The sequence below is a fragment of the Xiphophorus couchianus genome, chromosome 18 (genome assembly GCF_001444195.1).
Source record: "Xiphophorus couchianus chromosome 18, X_couchianus-1.0, whole genome shotgun sequence".
Taxonomy (NCBI): Eukaryota; Metazoa; Chordata; class Actinopteri; order Cyprinodontiformes; family Poeciliidae; genus Xiphophorus; species Xiphophorus couchianus.
Genome location: NC_040245.1, coordinates 1,415,605 through 1,435,934, shown reverse-complemented (window position 1 = coordinate 1,435,934; position 20,330 = coordinate 1,415,605). Strand labels below are relative to the sequence as shown.

The following is a 20,330-nucleotide window of genomic DNA, read 5'->3' as shown; positions in this document are numbered from 1 at the left end:
AAACACTTGTTAAAAAAAAACAAAACAGAAATTTATCAGAAAAATTAAATCAAACCGTTTTCATTTCATTTTCATCAGACATCAGAAAGTCTCCATCTAAACCAGGAGATTTCAGTTAAACTCATCCAGTTTCAGGTTACTAACATTTCCTTCCAGTTAAAGGTCCAAACAAAAGTCAAACTTTTGTCTTTCATGATCTTGTTATGTTCACAACCTTTCTGTAAATCTGCACTTTTTAATGAAGAACCAGCGATTTTATAAAAAAAAACCTGAGAACAGAGTACATCTTAAAGTGCAAAAAGAGCCTAAAAAAAGATTTCTCTTAATAAAAAGAGATACAAAATAAATAAATAACTTCCTTAGAAAACATTAAATAAAAATGAACTTTATTAGGGGGGGAAATACAAAGAGTTTGTACTTTTTGATCAAAAAGCCCGAAATCTGGACTCAGACCTGAACCTTCAGAGCCACATAAAGATAATTACAAAGTCGGCTTTCTGTCACCTGAAGAACATTTCCAGGATTAGAGGACTAATGTCTCCTCCAGGCATTTATCTTTAATCACACTGATTACATTGATTCATTAAAAACTTAACCAGAGGAAACTCTTCACAAGTTTTTGAGAAAGAAGGTAAAAGATACCATATTCATTTAAAATCTATAGATAAAACTGAAGATAAGTTTTCCATTGGAAATTCTAATGAGTAGTTTGTGGATGTGGATTAAAATCAATTAAAAATGCAAAAAACAAAAAAACAAAAAAACCTGAGGATGAGTGGAGATAGAGTGAACCTCCATCTCCACCAAAATGTAAAGTTAGAGTAGAAGAATTTGGTCAAATCCCATCTGAGCAAATATCGTTTCTCCATGCAGGAGAAACTTTGATGACGTCGTTACCAAGAAAGACTTTTCCACAAACTTCCAAATACAATTTGGAAGATCTTCCAACATGTTGGCCTAGGCTAACATGTGCAACTGCAACAATGTGTGGAAGTTTTCAAAGTATTGGAATATTTTCCTAAATGTCTTTCTCTAGAAGTTCATCCAAACTTTCTGGATGCTTTTCGACCTGCTGTAAAACGTGTGTAGTCTTTGAAATGTCGTCGTCTCCTTGCCCCCTCCTTGCCGTCAGTCAGAGCAGGTGTGTAGCAGAGTGTGTGTTTTACTACAAACTGAAGCTCTTAAAAGCAGCAGAGCAGAACCTGCAGCCGCAGGAAACCAGCTGAAGGCTGTAACATTCACTGGAACGGGGGAGGAATGGAAAATATCTCTGATTTACAAAAACAAATAATCTGTTTTCACAGTTCTGAATAATTTTCCTTTACCTGAAGTCTTTATCTCATAAAAACTGATTGTGTTATTAAGGATGAACGTTTCGCAGGTTTCATATTTCACTCTGAGCGCCTACTTTGACATCGGCCTGTTTAAGTACGTCGTTTTCCTGGTTATCATGTGTGTTTATATGTTCATTATCGGCTCCAACGTCCTGCTGATCGCGGTGATCTGTGTGAACCGGACCTTACATGAACCCATGTTCCTGTTCCTCTGCAGCCTGTTTGTGAACCAACTGTACGGCAGCTCAGGCTTGTTTCCCTTCCTGCTGGTCCAGATCCTCTCGGACGTTCACTCCGTTTCTGTTCCTCTCTGCTTCCTGCAGATCTTCTGTCTCTACATGTACGCGAACGTTGAGTTTTATACCCTAGCCGTCATGTCTTATGACCGATATCTGGCCATCTGCCACCCTCTGCACTACAGCACACAGATGCAGATGAGCAAAGTCAGCAGGCTGGTTGTGTTTTCTTGGTTCATTCCTCTGCTGAACATAATTGTGATGATTTCACTGAACGCGTCCTCTGGGTTGTGTGGAAACATAATCGATAAAGTTTTCTGTGTTAATTATTATGTGACAAAGTTGCTGTGCAGCGGCGCGACAGCCAGTAACGTCTACGGACTGGTCTACACCTTCTCTGTGCTGCCCAGCCTCGCCGCGCTCATCCTCTACACCTACGTGAAGATCCTGAAAGTTTGTTTTTCTGGATCCAAACAGACGCGTCAGAAAGCGATCAGCACCTGCACGCCTCACCTGGCGTCAGTCCTCAACTTCTTCTTTGGCTCTTTCTTTGAGATTCTGCAGAGCAGGTTTGACTTGAGCAGACTCCCTGCTGTCCTGCGTATTGTTTTATCTCTGTACTTTGTCACCTGTCAGCCATTTTTTAACCCGCTTGTATACGGGTTAAAACTGGGAAAAATACGCCTGGCTTGTAAAACTCTCTTCTTTCATCGTAGAAAACCTGCTTAAAGTTTTTAAGCTGATTTTAAAACTTTGTGAACCAGAATATTAAATAAATATTCATCTGTACTCGTATTAACTTGTGTTTTGGTTGTTTTTTAATCAATGTTGTTATAAAATAAAGTGTAATAAAAGAACACATACACTATGCAGGACAGTGAAAGGAAAACTAGGAACAAACCTGAGCTGAAAAAAAAAAAACACACAACCTTCATGGCAGCATAAAAATTATTTGAAATGATTATTTCTTAAGATTTACCTTAAGATTAACATGAACAATAATAAAGCAACATTTTCAGAGGCAAACTTTGAATCTCTTTAATAATTTGATAATAATTTTTCTCATGACACAGCGGTAAAACCCTGACCCTAAATGGAAAGGAGGTAAATCTCTGCTATGTGTAACGATAAGAAGCTGCCAATTAAGATTCTTCAGCAGCATTTCTGTCATATCTGACAACGTTTGTTGATGTTTTGATTTAAGGAAACAGATGACTGGTGGACTGGTGGGTGAAGTGGGACTGCAACAATGTGTGAAAGTTTTCAAAGTATTGGAATACTTTCCTAAATGTCTTTCTCTATGAAGGCCCAACTGGCTGGGCGGCTCACGAAGCATTACACAAACATCACCAAACATAACGTTAAAATGAAATCGAGTTAGGCCAGTTTGTTTCCTGGTCTTTGAACGTCCGTTCAAACTTCGGACATGTTTGTCCAGATCACCGCCCTGCATGTTTCAGATGTTTCCCTGCTTCAATACGCCTGATTCAGCTAATTCCAGTTCACCAAACACCTGAACTGGGGCCAGGAAACACCTAAAACCTGCAGGGCGACCAGAGTCGGGGACCACTGGTCTAGATAAAGTCCTGGAGCAAATTAAATACCATTGAGCAGAAAAAAGTCATGCAGAACGTAACAGAAAAGAGAGGAGATGAAATATTAAGAGGTGGCAGACATTACACGTTGGTTCAGGACAGTTTGAGGGTTCTTGGAGAAATCTAGTTTATCAGACAGTAAATCAACAAGCAGCTCATCCAGAGAAATGTTCGACTCTAAATGTGTTTGAAGGGTTAATGAAGTCCTTCACCCTGAATCTGTCTACACAGGGATAAAGAACCGACCTTTTCAAATGCAACGTGACTCTTATTACAGTGGTTTCTATGTCCTGTGTTAGCCAGGCTAATGCTAGCTGGGTATCTGATGACTAACCGGCCTTTGGTCCAGATATCGGACCGGACTCACGGTTTTAGAGTTTCCTTTGTAGTAAACAGAATATTAATATAATGATAATTATTCTTGATCATTATTTCACAACATATAATGTTGATTTCATAATTATTGTGATTTACCATTAAAACACGATGAACTGCCTCATTGCTGAAACATGATAGCAGTAAATTTAACTTGTGCTGCTGAAACCTCAGACCTGAATGAACTGATTTAGCTGTTCAGCATTTAAATGAACAGAGATTTTAAAATAAACACAAGATTGGTCGATTATGATTAATCTGGCTCCGATAGTTTGGAAATGACCTTTTAACCTTTCCCAGATTGGTGAGCAGCAACAGTTGCTTTTACAGTCATTGCTGATGTTTTCAGAAAATAACTCCTGTTATTTGATGATTATCAGTTAATCAATGTATCTGATCAGCAACAACCTGATATATTTTTTTTTTCTCCATTTTTTTCTCCGAAGAGTTTTTGCGGCGCTAGTGGCTCGTATTTTTTTCCACAGTGGGCAGACAGGAAGGAGGGTGAGGAGAGGGGGGAGGACATGCGGCAAAGGTCGTCGGGACCGGGAGTCGAACCCGCGACGTCCGCGTCGAGGACTAAGGCCTCCAAACGTGGGGCGTGCTAACCCGCTGCGCCACCACAGCACGCCCCAACAACCTGATATTTTTATCTGTTATTCTTTATACAATCAGATGGATTTTCTTTTTAAAATCAGGATTTTGTTTAATTCCAGAAACATTTACAAGGAAAATCACTTAATGAATATTGACATTTATCAGATTACAGTTTTACTTGGGTATTTAGCTCAACATTATGAACAAACACTAAAAAGAGCAGATTACTTTCGACCAAAGAAAAGGGTTCTGCAGGTGATCTGGATCTTATTCAGTTTGAGTCCGTACAGCAGCGGGTTCAGAAGAGGCTGGCAGGTGACAAAATATAAAGATAAAATAATACGAATCACGTTGGGAACTCTGCTCATGTCAAACCTGCTCTGCAGCACCGCGAAGAACGAGCCGAAAGAGAAGTTAATGAGTGAGACCAGGTGAGGCGTGCAGGTGCTGACGGCTTTCTGCCGAGTCTCTTTGGATCCAGAAAAACACACCTGCAGGATTTTCACGTAGGTATAGAGGATGAGCGCGGCGAGGCTGAAGAGCACAGAGAAGGTGTAGACCAGTCCATAGACGTTACTGGCCGTCGCTCCGATGCAGGACAACAACGCAATGTAATAATTGTTGCAGAAAACTCTGTCGATGACGTCCCCACACAGCGCAGAGGAGACATTCAGCCAAATCATGCCCACAATGACAACGAATGGGAGACACCATGACAGCACCACCAGCTTAACGACCATGCTGAGGGACATCTGTGTGCTGTAGTGCAGAGGGTGGCAGATGGCCAGATATCGGTCATAAGACATGACGGCTAGGTTATAAAACTCAACATTTACGTACATGTAGAGACAGAAGATCTGCAGGAAGCAGAGAGGAACAGAAACGGAGTGAACCAGCAGGTTCACTCTGGACCAGCAGGAAGGGAAACAATGATGAGCTGCCGTACAGTTGGTTCACAAACAGGCTGCAGAGGAACAGGAACATGGGTTCATGTAAGCTCCGGTTCACACAGATCACCGCGATCAGCAAGACGTTGGAGCCGATAATGAACATATAAACACACATGATAACCAGGAAAACGACGTACTTAAACAGGCCGATGTCAAAGTAGGCGCTCAGAGTGAAATATGAAACCTGCGAAACGTTCATTACCTCTGCACTTTTATAAAGACAGAGGAGGTGAATGATCAAGGTTAAAGTGTTTCAGAGAAAACTTAATAAGCATCTTCACAACGGAGATTTATTCTTCATTTTCCAGGTTTAAAATCTCATTTTTGTGCTGCAGAGACACAGACTGAGGTTCACAGCAGCAGAAACAAATAAAATCCAGAGAAAACTCACAGGCATGAGAGAAACACAACAAACACAGAGATTTAAACCCTAACAGACTGATTCACTCACTCACAACAACATTAAAACAGGTGAAAACTCATTAGAAGTTTCACTGAAACAAAACGTTAAGGCAAAGCTTCATTACAAACAGCAAAACAATTACTCATGAAAAATGCACATGATTTTTCTCTACAGTCATTAACACAGAGGCGCTTTATGGTTAAAATATTTCCAGCTAACTGGCTGGAGCCTCAGTCTGAAGCTGCTCTGCCTCCTTTAAATGCTCTTCACTCCCACAGCGCCACGAATTTCCAACACAACTGAAAAACACACATCGGTCCCCGAACGTCTCCTGGCCACGGCCTGTAAACAGCGTTAGCTTCTGAGCGAGGAACAGAATGTGTAAAGAAACGTGTTTTTATTCACTATTCAGGAATTATTACATCCGTTTAGCATCATACACTGTTCAATTTTATTTTTTTATAAATACATTTTTTCTCATGTTCCCTCCAACTTTTTAAGGTCCACCTATCGCCCCCTGGTGGCTGGAGTCAAAACGCACTCATCATGAACTTCATGTGAACTTCAGCCTATAAATGGTTAATACAAATTATTATTTTTATACAGCTGTATTTTTTTTAATGGATAACTATTTATAAAAGTATTTTTTTGTGTGGGGACCAACAAAGTGTCATAAATATACATACAGGATGAAATTATCACGATCCATTGGTGTCTGATCTGTTTCTGTTTGTTTAGATCTTAATTTAACTATTCATTTTTTATTGTTTATGTATTTTAATAAAGGGTGAATTATTTTTGGTAAAAACACGTCAGAAAGAAAATTACTAAATATGTTGAAGGGTTTTACTGGATTTTCTTCTGGGATGTTCGTGAGTGGAATCGGTTCTGTGGTGTGTTGCTGTTGGACTCACGAACCGACCGAACCTGTTGGACTTTTATCGGCTCTGTGGTCACAGAGGTTTGGAAAATCGGCCCACAATCCTTAAATCGTGTCGTGTGAACCAGACCTAAAACTCACAAGCTCCTCTCCTCTCGTCTCTCCACTGCCCTAACGCTCTCTGACTCTGGTCGCTATGGTAACGTTTATATATCCCTTCAAAATAAGATACAGATGCGCCACAAAAACGAACATTTTACTTTTGTGAAAACTTTAACTCAGGATAACGACTAATGGAGCCCTGAGCTTGTTTCTCTGCAACCAGACGGTCCATCTGGGAGAGATGAGAGACAATGAGACCAGAAGTGTTGCTGATGCTCCGGGTTCTTGGTCTCTAGTGGAGAAGCAGCTTGAAGCTTCATTGCCTCATTAACATCCGGTCACCATATCATGCAGAGCTTGGACTGTGGGAATCACCTGCCGGGATAAATCCATCCTCCTGTCTCTTCTCTGGGTCTTTTCCCTTCACAAAGAAACTTTACAAACAATCTGATCCGTTTCTGACTCATTTTGCTGCTTGTGGCTCCATGTTGGCGGCAAGACGGAACCGAGAGAATCCGGTTAAAGGATTTTCAAAATAAAAGATCCTCCAGACTCACATAATACATAAAACGGAAATATTTAATTATTTCTTGCGCGGCCCGGTACCAATTGGTCCATGGACCGGTACTGGTCCGCGGCCCGGGGATTGGGGACCACTGCCTTAGAAGACAGATATTCATAAGCAATAGCTAAGACTGAAAATTGGCTATAATCAGGTGCCTCAATCTGTATCACTATTATTGTTACCTCCACCCTTATCTTTAGAGATAGGCACCAAACCCCTTTACCCAAGAACTTAAATTGTATTGTTGTGTTATATTGTTAATATCATTGTTACTCATGTTGTTGAGCCTCATTATATTTTATAAATATATATTCCTAAACGTCCGCCAGTGATGCCCCCCTGCAGCTGTGGGTGTCTTTCAGACATAATAAAAGACGGCGGACATGAGCGTCTGCTCAGTCGTAGGGAGGGGGAATCCGCCGACGTTTCCACACAGACTGGGAGAAGGAAACCGTGTTTTAATGAACCTCCAGTGTTCAGAGAGCTTCATGCTGCAGATGTTGGCTCTTTTCTCCAGTTGCTGTTGAATCAAACCTTCAGGCTGATCATGATTCAATGATTGAAAATCCTCACAGATTGTTGTCAATATTATTACGCTGTGTCCAACATGTAGGATGGAGTTTGTGGTTAAAATCAGTTTTGTTGGTGAAATTGTTTAACTAAAGGAAGTTTTTTCATGCTCTAACTGAAATGTCATGATGACAAACTCTTCACAGGTTTTATTCTTCTTCCTGACTGCTTATATTGACTCTGGGGTTCTGGCGTATTTATATTTCACTGCTGTTTTGCTTTTGTATATTTTAATCATCGTTTCCAACGTCCTGCTGATCGCGGTGATCTGTGTGAACCAGAGTTTACATGAACCCATGTACATGTTCCTCTGCAGCCTGTTTGTGAACGAACTGTACGGCAGCTCAGGCTTGTTTCCCTTCCTGCTGGTTCAGATCCTCTCTCATCTTCACTCAGTTGCTGCTCCGTTCTGCTTGCTTCAGGTTTTTATCGTCCATTCGTATGGGGCTGTTGAATTTCTAAACCTAGCTGTCATGTCGTATGACCGCTACCTCGCTATCTGCTACCCTCTGCAGTACAACACCAGGATGACACCAACCAAGATCGCAGCGCTCATTGCTGTGAGCTGGCTGTATCCGTTTGTGGCGATGTCCTTCATGATGTCTCTGGTGCCAGTGAAGCTGTGTAGGAACCAGATTAACAAAGTCTACTGTGACATGCACTCTCTGGTCAAACTGGCCTGTTCAGATGCAGCATTAACCAACATTTATGGACTCATTGCTACGTTCAGCACCATCTTCATCTCTTTGCTCCTGATCCTCTACAGCTACATCAAGATCCTGGCTGTGTGTTTCTCTGGGTCCAAACAGACCCGTCAGAAGGCTGTGAACACCTGCACACCTCACCTGGCCTCCATCTTGAACTTCACCTGTGCTGGGAGTTTTGAGATTTCCCAGAGCAGATTTGATATGAGTTTTCTGCCAAATGTTCTGCGGATTTTTCTGTCGCTTTACTTCCTGACTGCCCAGCCTCTTTTTAACCCACTGATGTACGGTCTGAAGATGTCAAAAATCAGAAATATTTGTAAAAGTCTAATTATGAATACAGACTACTGACATGGTTTTTATTGTATTCAACAACCAATACAAACTGACATATTATAGAAATAATACTAAGGTTTTTAGTGGCAGATTTTGAACCTTAAAACAAATCAAATCAGTAATGAAATAGTTATTTATTTTTAAGCAAAGGATAATTATATTCAAAAATATGTATTTTATATACAAAAAGACTATAGAATGTTCAGTTTTAATGTCTATCAAAAAGTGTAACAGTGGAGAAAAACATGACAATAAAAATCCTCTTGGAAAAACGCAACTATCATCTGACTGTTCTTTAAGTTCTGCATTTCAACCATTATGATTATGAAGAGAGATTAAATGCTAAAACAATAATTTTCACTGTTTACCTAATCAATCAATGGACTTGATATAAAAATATCCGGTAAATGGAGAGAGGCAGAAGATAAAGATAACTTCTTCCTTGCTCTGGCCTAATTAAAAGCTGTAAAGAGTCTTTATGCATAGAGGTGAATCATCAAACCTACAATTTTTGTCACCTTGTGCACAAAATGGATGGATAAGATATTTACTGCTGAATTCACAAAATTACAATGCAACTTTTAGTCAAGAGGTGGGGCGTTACGTTTTAGTTCTGACAGATGATTTATGGTGTTCAAGCTTCCTCAGTGAATAAAAGTTGATGAAATTATAGCCAAGAGTGAATGAAAGGTGTGGTGCTATTTACGTTCATTCTAAATATATGTTTTCCCCTATATATTCTTACAGGAAATAAATAAATGTAATTTAATATTACTCTACATTCCTCGCTGTATGTTCAAGTCAAAGCAGTTGGACGTTCATTAGCCTGCTAACAAGTGCAGGATATCCACCCTTATTCTTTGTTAAAGAAATCATGAACACATTTGAATAGATCTGTGGCAGTAGATTGAGCCTGTGTCCTAAAGCCTCTCTAAATTGGCCTTAGATACGGTGACCTATTCTGGTTGTTGTTCAGGGTGTCCAGCCTTTCACAAATACCTGGTGTTCATAGGCCTCAGGTCTCCCAGGACCCCGGAAGGATAAGTGGACATGAACGATGGATGGATGTTCTGGAATGGGTCCAGACTTCCTACTTCAGTCTCACGTGGCGTTTTAGACAAACCAACTCTGCGCTCCACTTCCTCCCACAAAGGGTTTAAAAAGGACAACCTCTACATCTCCTTGTTCGCTGATCATCTCTCCAAGATTTGACTTCAGATCTTCTCAGATACTGTTCCTAAGCTTTCTCAAGGATTTCTTTATGATACCTACCATATAACCCTTTGCTTCTGAGTGGTTTGAGGGCTGACTGCACCTTTATCGGTCTGTATGCCCGAATGGTCTGAAGACAAACAGACACACCTGAATCAATGGAATTCAACAACAGAAAACATGTTGTTGGTCCCCAAGGAGCTTGATGATTGCCCACTATCTGGATCTTCCTCCAGATACAATTAAAACTCTCTTTGCTTCCTAAGGTGTTTCAGAATAAACCTATCCTGCAACTCTCTGTGCTGGACTTCCTGCAGCAACTTAACTATCCACAGGTGCTGCTGGTCATCTTCTCCAAAGCCATTATTCAGTCTGTCTTATGTTTGTCCAGGATCAGTTTGGAAGATGAACTGAACTGTGTGAACCCAAACAGACTTTGCACTTCCCTTTGGGATTTGAAGATGACCATCAAACAATCAACCTTTTCATTATGTTATTGTTGTTACCCTTTCAAGATGTACCACAACACTAAACCTACAACACCCCTCAACCCAATAAGGTGAAGTAAATATTATGGATGTGATGGACAGAAGGATGTATTAATATTCTTTTTACTATCATTATTAGTAGTAGTACTATGAACATTACTAATATTACTCGTGGTTGTGTTTACACGATGGCAGCCACAGCGGGAAGACAACCTGTCGCCAGGCTACATAACAAAAAAGATTTTATATTTCTTTCTCTCCTAGACTTTCTGAACTTAAATAAACTTCTGTTAATGATGTCCCACTGCAGCTGTGGGTGTCTTAAAAACAAAATAAAACACCACAGACATTCCCATTTTGGAGGAAGTCACCGGTGTGACCAAGAGGACTGTGGGAAGGAAGGTGTTGGTCTCTGTGTGCTAATGAATCTCCATTGTCAAAAGAACTTCAACTGCAGAAGATGCTGTAGATGTCGGCTCCTTTTTCCAGATACCATTGACTCAAACCTTCAGCCTGATCATGACTGAATGATTGAAAATCCTCACAGATTGTTGTCAGTATTATTACAGTGTCCAACATGTAGGATGGAGTTTGTGGTTAAATTCAGTTTCTTTCACTAAAGGAAACTTTTAACATTATAATCAAACTATTGGGAATGTGAAACCTTATAATGACAAACTCTTCACAGGTTTTATTCTTCTTCCTGACTGCTTATATTGACTCTGGGGTTCTGGCGTATTTATATTTCACTGCTGTTTTGCTTTTGTATATTTTAATCATCGTTTCCAACGTCCTGCTGATCGCGGTGATCTGTGTGAACCAGAGTTTACATGAACCCATGTACATGTTCCTCTGCAGCCTGTTTGTGAACGAACTGTACGGCAGCTCAGGCTTGTTTCCCTTCCTGCTGGTTCAGATCCTCTCTCATCTTCACTCAGTTGCTGCTCCGTTCTGCTTGCTTCAGGTTTTTATCGTCCATTCGTACGGGGCTGTTGAATTTCTAAACCTAGCTGTCATGTCGTATGACCGCTACCTCGCTATCTGCTACCCTCTGCAGTACAACACCAGGATGACACCAACCAAGATCGCAGCGCTCATTGCTGTGAGCTGGCTGTATCCGTTTGTGGCGATGTCCTTCATGATGTCTCTGGTGCCAGTGAAGCTGTGTAGGAACCAGATTAACAAAGTCTACTGTGACATGCACTCTCTGGTCAAACTGGCCTGTTCAGATGCAGCATTAACCAACATTTATGGACTCATTGCTACGTTCAGCACCATCTTCATCTCTTTGCTCCTGATCCTCTACAGCTACATCAAGATCCTGGCTGTGTGTTTCTCTGGGTCCAAACAGACCCGTCAGAAGGCTGTGAACACCTGCACACCTCACCTGGCCTCCATCTTAAACTTTTCCTGCGGTGGAAGTTTTGAGATTTCCCAGAGCAGATTTGATATGAGTTTTCTGCCAAATGTTCTGCGGATTTTTCTGTCGCTTTACTTCCTGACTGCCCAGCCTCTTTTTAACCCACTGATGTACGGTCTGAAGATGTCAAAAATCAGAAATATTTGTAAAAGTCTAATTATGAATTCTGAATATTTTAAAAAAGCATAATACATAAGAATAAAAGTAATGTTTTTAGTGCCTGGTGTTCACATTTATATCAAATCCAAGATTTTATGGCTTCCAACTCCAGAGGATTTTTAAAACATCTTTAAAAAGATTTCATTAAACTGTTTTTTTCCTCCAACATGTCTTAAGCACAAAAAGACAGACGAAAGCATTTTAGAAAGATTCCCAGAAGAAAGTCTGATAATTTTAGTATAATGTAAAACCAACTGAAAGGTGGTTTTTAGTTTTTAGAAAAGCTGTATCTATAACTTTTAAATTAAATCCAATGTTTATCAAAATGGTGCAAAAGTGGAGAAAAATATGAGAATAAAGAATTTCTTCCTGGATAAATGTGAGTTTCATCTGGCTGCTCTCTAACATCTTTAGATCAACCATAATGATTTATTTTTTTGCTTTTTTTGCAGATTCTTCTCAGAAAGTTATTGTAGAGAAATTTATTGTTTATAATTTGTATTTGTTCTGGTAAATATAGAGAAGTCATGCATAGAGCTGTCAGATAGCGTAAACATGCACAGAGGTGGATTTGGTCATTGTAACAAACTGGATCTGGGTTTGGTCCAAAGATTTACACTGAGGGTAACCAAAAAAGGCAAGATACGAATCCCTGACTCTGTTTATAGTTTACAGTTTATGCTGAGGTAAGAACCAAACATCAGAAACTGTGTCTGCATAAAAAGAGACTGACTTGATAGTTTATTGGAGATTCGTCTAGTTTCAACCCTGAGATCCCTTCAGACCCACTGCACAGATTTTTAATTTCCTTGTCAACATGGTAAAAAAAAAAAAAAAAACTTTCTTTGTTCAGTTAAGTCTGTGTAAATAGTGTAATCTTCATAGAGCTCTAACATTGACCTTTTGAAGGTGACAATGTGTACAACATGTTGGTACCAAGGCCTGGCACTGTAACAAATGTTTCTGCGTGATAAACTGCAATAAATGATAATGTTGTTTTGAGACCACTTCAAGGAATATAATGGCAATAATGGTATTATAATGCAAGAATACATTCTCAAAGATCAATAAATCTTAATTTCTAATGAACATTTACCACCAAATTTATAAACAAAACAACAGAAACAGCAAATCAAACGAATTATGAAGTTTCTGTAAACAAATCTGTCCTTAAAAAAAGGTTTAGTTGAAACCAAAGCACCAGACTGAAGACTTTCATCATCCGGTTTTTAGCATAGAGAGAGAAGAGAGAAAAATTATAAATCATGCAAATAGAAATTATTGAGGTTGGTTTAATTTATCATGCCATGAATTGATCTACTGATTATTGCAACAGACATATTGGTCAGATTTGGATGAATCTTAGCTGAATCATAAGAGAGTTCTCAAAGAAATATGAACAGTTCAGATCACACAACTACCTGTGTGACAACTGGCTTTTGTTGTCACACAGAACCAGTTGATATGGAAAAACCTCCAGTTACAGGTTCTGTTAACCCAAGACTCTCAGAGACAGGACACTATGAAACGCAACATTTACTGTGTTCTGGTGAAAAATAATAGCCGTCCGACATCTGTTTTTTCTCCAGCATAGACTTCCTGTCTCTTAATAGGAGTGAACTCATGATGAAGTTGTGTTAGTCTCAAAGCGTAGGCCTGTCGGATCACAGAATGGGGTCAGTGGGATGTTGAGCCACTTAGTGCAGAGAGGTGGCCATCTTTCATCAGTCAGTGACCACAGACCTCCAGCACTCTTGTGGTGTTGAGATTAACCAGAGAGCAAAGCAAAATCAACTTCATGGATTTAGTTTTCACTGTGAGCAGCTGGATCTAAGCTTCATTTCTCCTGTCGATGGTGTTGATGGTGGCAGGAGTTCGTCCTGTAGCAGGAGGGTTGGTAGTTCAAGCTCCCGTCTTTGTTGTTGTGTCCTTGGGTAAAAGGCTTCGCCGACGCACCTGCTGGTGGTCAGAAGGGCTGATGGCGCCGGTGCCTGTCAGACTGCCTCAGGGCAGCACTGGCTACTATCCAGTAGCCATCAGCATGGTAATGTGTGCATGAATGGGAATGACTGATTTCATTGTAAATCGTCTTAGTTTCCCAAAAAGCAACTATGCAGGTCAGATTTCATTTCATCTTCAAACCCAAACTATCAATCTCACATAGCTAAGTTTTCATTGACCGTATAATTGCGCAATTTGACATTTAAAAAATTAATTTGCTTAATGGAAACACAAAAAATCCTAAAGAAAATTCTCGTTTTTTGATTAAAAAATGTTGCCTCTTTGATGAGGCTGTATCAGAATTGGTTTATTTCATAAAACTGCAATGGGAACTTTTTCCTTATCACACGAGTCACATGATCAACAACTGGATCTTGCCGCTGGCGCAAACAATGAAGACGACAGGAAGTCGTTGGAGGATGATGGTGCAACATGATTTTTAATGACTTGTCGCATGAACAAATGTGCTTATGTGTGATTTTAATCTTTAATCTTATTTCATGGAAACACAATTGCAAAATTTTGTTTTCTCAACATTAGTGGAATACTGCCAACATTTATTAAGGAAATACAGCTAAGAAGAGAAACTCCGCTGTCATTAGCTGAATTGTCAGCTAAACTCTGATGACACTTCTAAGATTACTATAATAAAAGATTTTTATCATGCTCCTTTTTATTAGACAATCTTCTCTTCCTCGTTTTGGTTAAAAATTCACAAACTGGAGACAGAAAGGGAGGATTTTAAATATGCTGGGTTAACATGAAGCTTTGGGGTAAATTACCTAAAATGATTTGAGACTTTAGGAAAGTTCAGTTTTCAGTTTGATAGAAACATAATCAGTTTATGTCTGTTTCAACTGGCAGACATAAAGGTGAGTGAAAAGACTCCCAATCACCAGATTATGTTGCTAAAACTAAAATTATTTTAAAAGTTATATGGTGAGTTGCATCACTGATGAATAAAGTTTGTCCTTGTTTTGCCATCCTTCCTCATTTAAGCACAGCAGAGAATAAACACCCAACGCAGCAACCTGGAGCTGATTGGTGGTAACCATGGCAACAGCAGAGCATCCTCTCCTGGTTTCCCCCACTGCTGGCTGCGCTAATTGTCCTGTGTCCTAATGTCCACACAGAGACGCCCTCTGGGCCCGGCGTTGTGCTCCAAATGGTGAAGCTGGGGATCTCAGCAGGAGCTCATTAACGATACGACACAGTTAGCATGATGTAACCGTACAGATGACCTCCCACGGTGACCTTGACAGCATCCTGCAGCTCAGAGTGGTTTCATCTGCTACCGCAGTTGAATGACCCAGAAAAAGAAAGTAATGGATGCAATCTGAAAAGCTCGAACAGAGCAGGCCTTCCACAAATAAACTGCTACTCTGAACTTCTGCTGCCATTTTATTAAAAAATTATTTTTACTTGTAGGTTATTTTTTGGACACCTCTTTGAAAGGATCTTACTGCTGATAGCAACTTTTTATGACTGTACCAGTGCAACAGGACTAGAGTTCCCATAATGCTTTTCGGCACAGAATGCCTGTACTGTACATGTTCCAGGGCTTCCAGTAAAACATGTTGTGATCATCCAGCGTCCTCGTTATGCAGTACCGGCCTCTGGGTTTGGGTGGGATCATGGTATGGGCTTGTCTTGTGGCAAAGTTCATTTTCTTTTTATCTACACTACTGCGTTATATGCGGTATGACAGCGGGGTTACTAAACTTCATAACTTCTCGTTCATGCTGCCAGCACTTTGCCAGAAAAGAGCAGGACCTCTGGCCGGGTCTCAGGGAAAGTTGTTCCTCTTTGCATCTTCACCGTTTTCTGGTCCTGTCAACTCTCTGCTGGTTACATCTGGATGCTTCTGCTACTTTGACTCCATTGGAAACCTTTAGACTGATTTTTGTTTCAACTAACCCCTCAATCCAGTGGCTTCCTGGTCGTAATACACACAGAGTTTCTGCATGTGGGCCTCATTTCCTTCTACAGGCTCCTGGTGTGGCTGTCTGAACTCTTAGCAACCATCAAAGTAGCATCTGCTTCCCAACACATTCCTTCTGTTGTGTAGGTTTGAAAGGCATTGGGAGTTATCTGTTTAGATTGGGAATTCTCAAAAAACACCAACAAAGTTGGATGTAGGCACAGAGTTCACTTTGACGGAGGAATGGGAAAGAAAGATCGGTACCGTGACATGAAGGGATTGTTGGAACATCCAACCAGCTCTGATGGACTCGCTTCTGTTAGTCTGCTACTATGTAGCTCCGGTGTGTTAATGGGGGAATGAGTGGATGGAGTGTAAAGTGCTTTGGAGTTCTCCGGACTAGATAAAGAGCTATAAAAGAGCATGCCATTTCTACTTTTTGTTAGCATACAAAGTTTTCCAACGTCACTTCTTCAGAAGCCATTGTGTGACAGCCGTCCACAATGAGCCTGGTTCTGCTGGAGATTTCCTCCTGTTAAAGAGGAGTTTCTCCTCTCCACTGTCACTACATGCTTGTCCATGAATGCCTTAAATAATAAACTGAACATGACTGCGTTATTTGAATTGTAGCATCAGTCGGACTGGGTGCGTCACCACATTGAATTGACTTTTCATTTTAAAATGCCTTGAGATGACATGTTGTAAATTTACCCTATAGAAATTAAGTAACTTTAATCAAACATTATTAACAGTTACATATTTATGGTTTTTGTTCTACAGTTATGTGCAAATATTGACCAGTTTAAAAAATGATATTTGTTGATCAATATGTATCTTTACTCACGCAATGTTTGGTGCGACCCACAGATTGAAACATTCCTTACTTTTGTTTCTTTTTTTAGTGTCTGATTACAAGAGCCTGGAATCAAACATCCTGCTTTGATCTGTGTTTGTTTCAAACATCCACAAAGCTTTAATTTCACATTTTTTGCATAAGGTGTGTACGTTGTCAACAGCTACATAAGGACGTTTTTAATCCGTTTTTTAATACTTTAGGATCCAGCGAAGCCTTTGCTGCTTAGCGTCTTGGTTTGGTTGCGCAGCACTTTGTCTCTGTGGGGGGTTGGACCTCCAGCAGAGTCAAACAGACAGTATAAAGATGCAGCATCAGAGGTTTTTACAGTAAGAGATATTTTCACTTACTACCAGCTGACCTGCAGCAGCTCCACCAGCTGAAATCCTGTAGGATCCAATCCGTGGTTTCAGCTTCGATCTGATGGGTTTTAATGATGCTGATGAGTTTTTACAGTCAAAGGATCTTATTGTAGTGAAATATTCTCCATCTGCTCCTCAAACCATTGTGTGCATTTAGTATTAATGTGTATTCCTTTGTACTTTAATTATAGTAAATATTTCACGCTATTGACTTGTTTCTTCTACAAACTTCACATTGTTTAGTAAGTATTGATGCTCAGCTCTGCATAAGGGTTTCCAGATATAATATTTGTGTGTAAAATCTGAGCTTCTCATTTCCTCTCATGATCGTAGATCTTACACAATAATCTCTCTGCTTTGCTCTGTTTTCTGATCAGTTTCTGTGTTTGACACAAAACCAACAGGGATGAAGGTAAAGATTCAGGCTTCTCAGTTTGAGCAGATTGTAGACAGTCGTCAGATAAATAACAAATAATGACCTTTTCACAATGTCATTGTTTATTTAATAACTCAGCTGTGGTTTCTATCTAACTTTCTCTTAGGTTGGTGTTCAGGGATTATGGTTCCTGTTTGCTTTCTTGTGTTGCTTCTGTTTAATAAGATTTGCGGACATTTGTTTCTCTGTCGCTCCATGAAGGTCCAACCACGGCATTTCCTTAAGATTGAAGTCTGGACTCGATCTTAAACACAATGAATCTTTTCTTTTTTTAGCCATTCTGCTGTAGATCTGGTGCTGTGTTTGGGATAGTCGCTCTGTTGATGACCCAGTTTGGGACAAGCTTCAGCTGTTGGACTGATACACAAACATTGGACTCTAAAAGACTTTGGTTTATAGTGTATAGTTTAAACCCGAAGGCAGCGAGGCATCCTGGAGCTTTGGCTGCAAACAGTGGTCACAGGTGGAGGAGGATTCAGTCCTTTGAATAAATTAGTTGGAGCAGTGTCCAAGAATCGATGGACACCAACCCTTGAGGCCGTTGAGGGACACTGCTCTAAGATGTCTTTTTCTGTTTCATACACCTGATTTAAATAAATGGTTCATTAACAGATTCTTGCAGAAGTTAGAGAGAGAAAAACCCTTAAGTTCTGAATCTTGTGTTGTTTATGGGTCATATTGTCTGCTGATTGGCTGTCAGTCCAAATTTTGTTTTTAACTTCAGTATGATTCATGTTACTATGTGCTTTAACATGTGACAGATTTTCAACCTTGCACAGATTTTCTGTGCCACACTGGTATCTTCCAGTTTTGGACTATAAAGCTTTGGTTTTGCCTTTAACCCTCCCAGTCTTAGCGAGACGCTCAGGCAAAGCGCAGCAGAAGAGATGAGTGTGTCCTGTCAGTTCCCAACTTCAAAAAGGCGTACGCGGGATCAGTGCGACTCTGCCAGGACTGCGCACAGAGTAAAAAAATTTTATGAAGAGTCCACTGGACCCACTCTTGGGACTGCAGGAGGGTTTAAAAATGATCTGAAGTTCAAAACTTAGCATGAAACTCAACTAAAAACAAAAGTATATTGATTTGTTCATAGTATTCATGAGACTGATAGAAACTAATGTTTCTGTCTTTGTTTTCAGGCAGACTGAATCAAGGCTGTAACAGGCAGGATTAAGTAAAAAGAAGATGCAGAACGTCTCTTCACAGCAGCACTTTATCCTGAACGGTTTTGCAGAACTGGGCGACCTGAGGCCGGTCCTCTTCGTCCCGTTCCTCCTCATGTTCATCGTGGCTCTGCTGGCCAACTCCCTGCTGGTTTATGTTGTCGTTTCTCAGAGGAGCCTTCATCAGCCAATGAGCATCCTCATCGCCGGCATGGCTTGTGTTGACCTCTGCCTCCCGGTGTTCTTTGTTCCCAACATGTTGCTCAGCTTCCTGTTTGACTGGAAGGGAATCTCTCTGATTGGCTGCCTGGTTCAGATGCACTTCATTCACTTCTTTGGAACGTTTCAGTCCACCTTGCTGGTGTGGATGGCTCTGGATCGATACTTTGCCATTTGTACGCCACTCCACTACCATGAACTGATGGCGCTGCAGAGATTCCTGAAGTTTATCGTCCCGCTGGTTGTCAGAAACATGCTGCTCATCTCTCTGTTTGTGAGTTTGGCAGGAAAGCTGTCGTTCTGCAGGAATGTGATGAACCACTGTTTCTGTGAGCACATGGCCTTGGTGGAGCTGGCCTGTGGATCCACCGCCATCAACAACCTTGTAGGTCTGATTACTGTCTTCCTCATCCCTGTCTCTGACTTCTTATTTATCGCTGCATCTTACATTCTGATAATCAGCACCATGTTGAGGTCCAGCAGCACCAGCGTCAAAGCATTACACACCTGCATCACTCACGCAATGGTGATCACGGTTAGCTTAGCCTTGGCTCTCATTGCTTTACTTTCATATCGGATTAAGAATGAACTTCCTGCAGCCGTCCGAGTTTTCTTCAGCACCATGTACCTGTTGTTCCCGAGCTGCTTCAACCCGATCATCTACGGCGTCAGAACCACTGAGATCAGGCAGCACATTCTGAACACACTGACGCACTGGAAACGATTCGTCCAGACTGGACCTTGGTGTTCCTAAACACTCAAATAAAGATGCTGCTGTTGAATTTACAATAAAACATGTTGATGGGAGACTGAAGGCATAAATATTTCAAACATTAACATCACTGCAGATCATTATTCTCTAGTTCAAGCTGAGATTAGTGGTTACCGTTATGTGGTTATATATTAAACCATGTGGTTCGATTCAATTAAAAAATACTTTATCGATCCCAAAGAGAAGCTAAATATTGTAATTGATGGCTGTGAGCAGAAAAGGCCTCCTGTAGCAGTCTGTATTTCAGCGGCTCTGAATAAGCCTTCAGGAGACCCTTTAAATGAGTTGTTGTTGCTCTTCATCAGACCGTTCAGTCTGATGAAGAGGATAATCAGGGTTGTGCATAACCTTCTTTATTTTATTTTGTAACTTATTCCAGTCCTAGTTCAGCTCCTCAGTGTTTATTATTCACATTTCACCATAAATAATGAAATAATCAATCTTGTTAGGTAAAATATTTCCCACGGTCATGCCAAGGTCACCATCTGTGAACTTCAACCCTGCAGCGATCTCAGGAACGGTCCAGCAAACCTACCAGCTGCCCCAAGTGACTCAGGAAAGGAAATGTGCTCAAAGTTTTCTTTAAAATGTCGGAGTAACCGAAGATATAAAAGGTCTGAGTCAGAGGGAGTCTGTTTCACAGCCAGGTGAAGAAGATATGAGCAGACGTTCAGTAA

The 20,330-nt window shown here is 40.5% G+C and overlaps 4 protein-coding genes and 1 pseudogene across 4 annotated transcripts; 4 read left to right on the top strand and 1 right to left on the bottom strand.

Annotated features, from left to right (window-relative positions):
* The first annotated feature begins 1,098 nt into the window (after positions 1-1,098).
* Positions 1,099-2,299, top strand: LOC114161768 (olfactory receptor 49-like). Its single transcript, XM_028045340.1, has one exon. The coding sequence runs from the start codon at positions 1,367-1,369 to the stop codon at positions 2,297-2,299; it is 933 nt and encodes a 310-aa protein (XP_027901141.1). The 5' UTR covers positions 1,099-1,366.
* A 2,025-nt stretch (positions 2,300-4,324) lies between these two features.
* On the bottom strand, positions 4,325-5,286 carry LOC114161771 (olfactory receptor 490-like; annotated as a pseudogene).
* A 2,166-nt stretch (positions 5,287-7,452) lies between these two features.
* Positions 7,453-8,731, top strand: LOC114161770 (olfactory receptor 11A1-like). Its single transcript, XM_028045342.1, has one exon. The coding sequence runs from the start codon at positions 7,733-7,735 to the stop codon at positions 8,660-8,662; it is 930 nt and encodes a 309-aa protein (XP_027901143.1). The 5' UTR covers positions 7,453-7,732; the 3' UTR covers positions 8,663-8,731.
* A 2,286-nt stretch (positions 8,732-11,017) lies between these two features.
* LOC114161763 (olfactory receptor 11A1-like) lies at positions 11,018-11,956 on the top strand. Its single transcript, XM_028045336.1, has one exon. The coding sequence runs from the start codon at positions 11,018-11,020 to the stop codon at positions 11,954-11,956; it is 939 nt and encodes a 312-aa protein (XP_027901137.1).
* A 6,728-nt stretch (positions 11,957-18,684) lies between these two features.
* On the top strand, positions 18,685-19,635 carry LOC114161965 (olfactory receptor 52K1-like). Its single transcript, XM_028045682.1, has one exon. It carries the CDS (start codon positions 18,685-18,687, stop codon positions 19,633-19,635), a length of 951 nt encoding a protein of 316 aa, XP_027901483.1.
* The last annotated feature ends 695 nt before the right edge of the window (positions 19,636-20,330 follow it).

What these genes read in the sequence shown, in the direction of transcription:
- LOC114161768 (XM_028045340.1), top strand. Translation starts at nt 1,367, where the DNA reads ATGAACGTTTCGCAGGTTTCATATTTCACTCTGAGCGCCTACTTTGAC.
- LOC114161770 (XM_028045342.1), top strand. Translation starts at nt 7,733, where the DNA reads ATGATGACAAACTCTTCACAGGTTTTATTCTTCTTCCTGACTGCTTAT.
- LOC114161763 (XM_028045336.1), top strand. Translation starts at nt 11,018, where the DNA reads ATGACAAACTCTTCACAGGTTTTATTCTTCTTCCTGACTGCTTATATT.
- LOC114161965 (XM_028045682.1), top strand. Translation starts at nt 18,685, where the DNA reads ATGCAGAACGTCTCTTCACAGCAGCACTTTATCCTGAACGGTTTTGCA.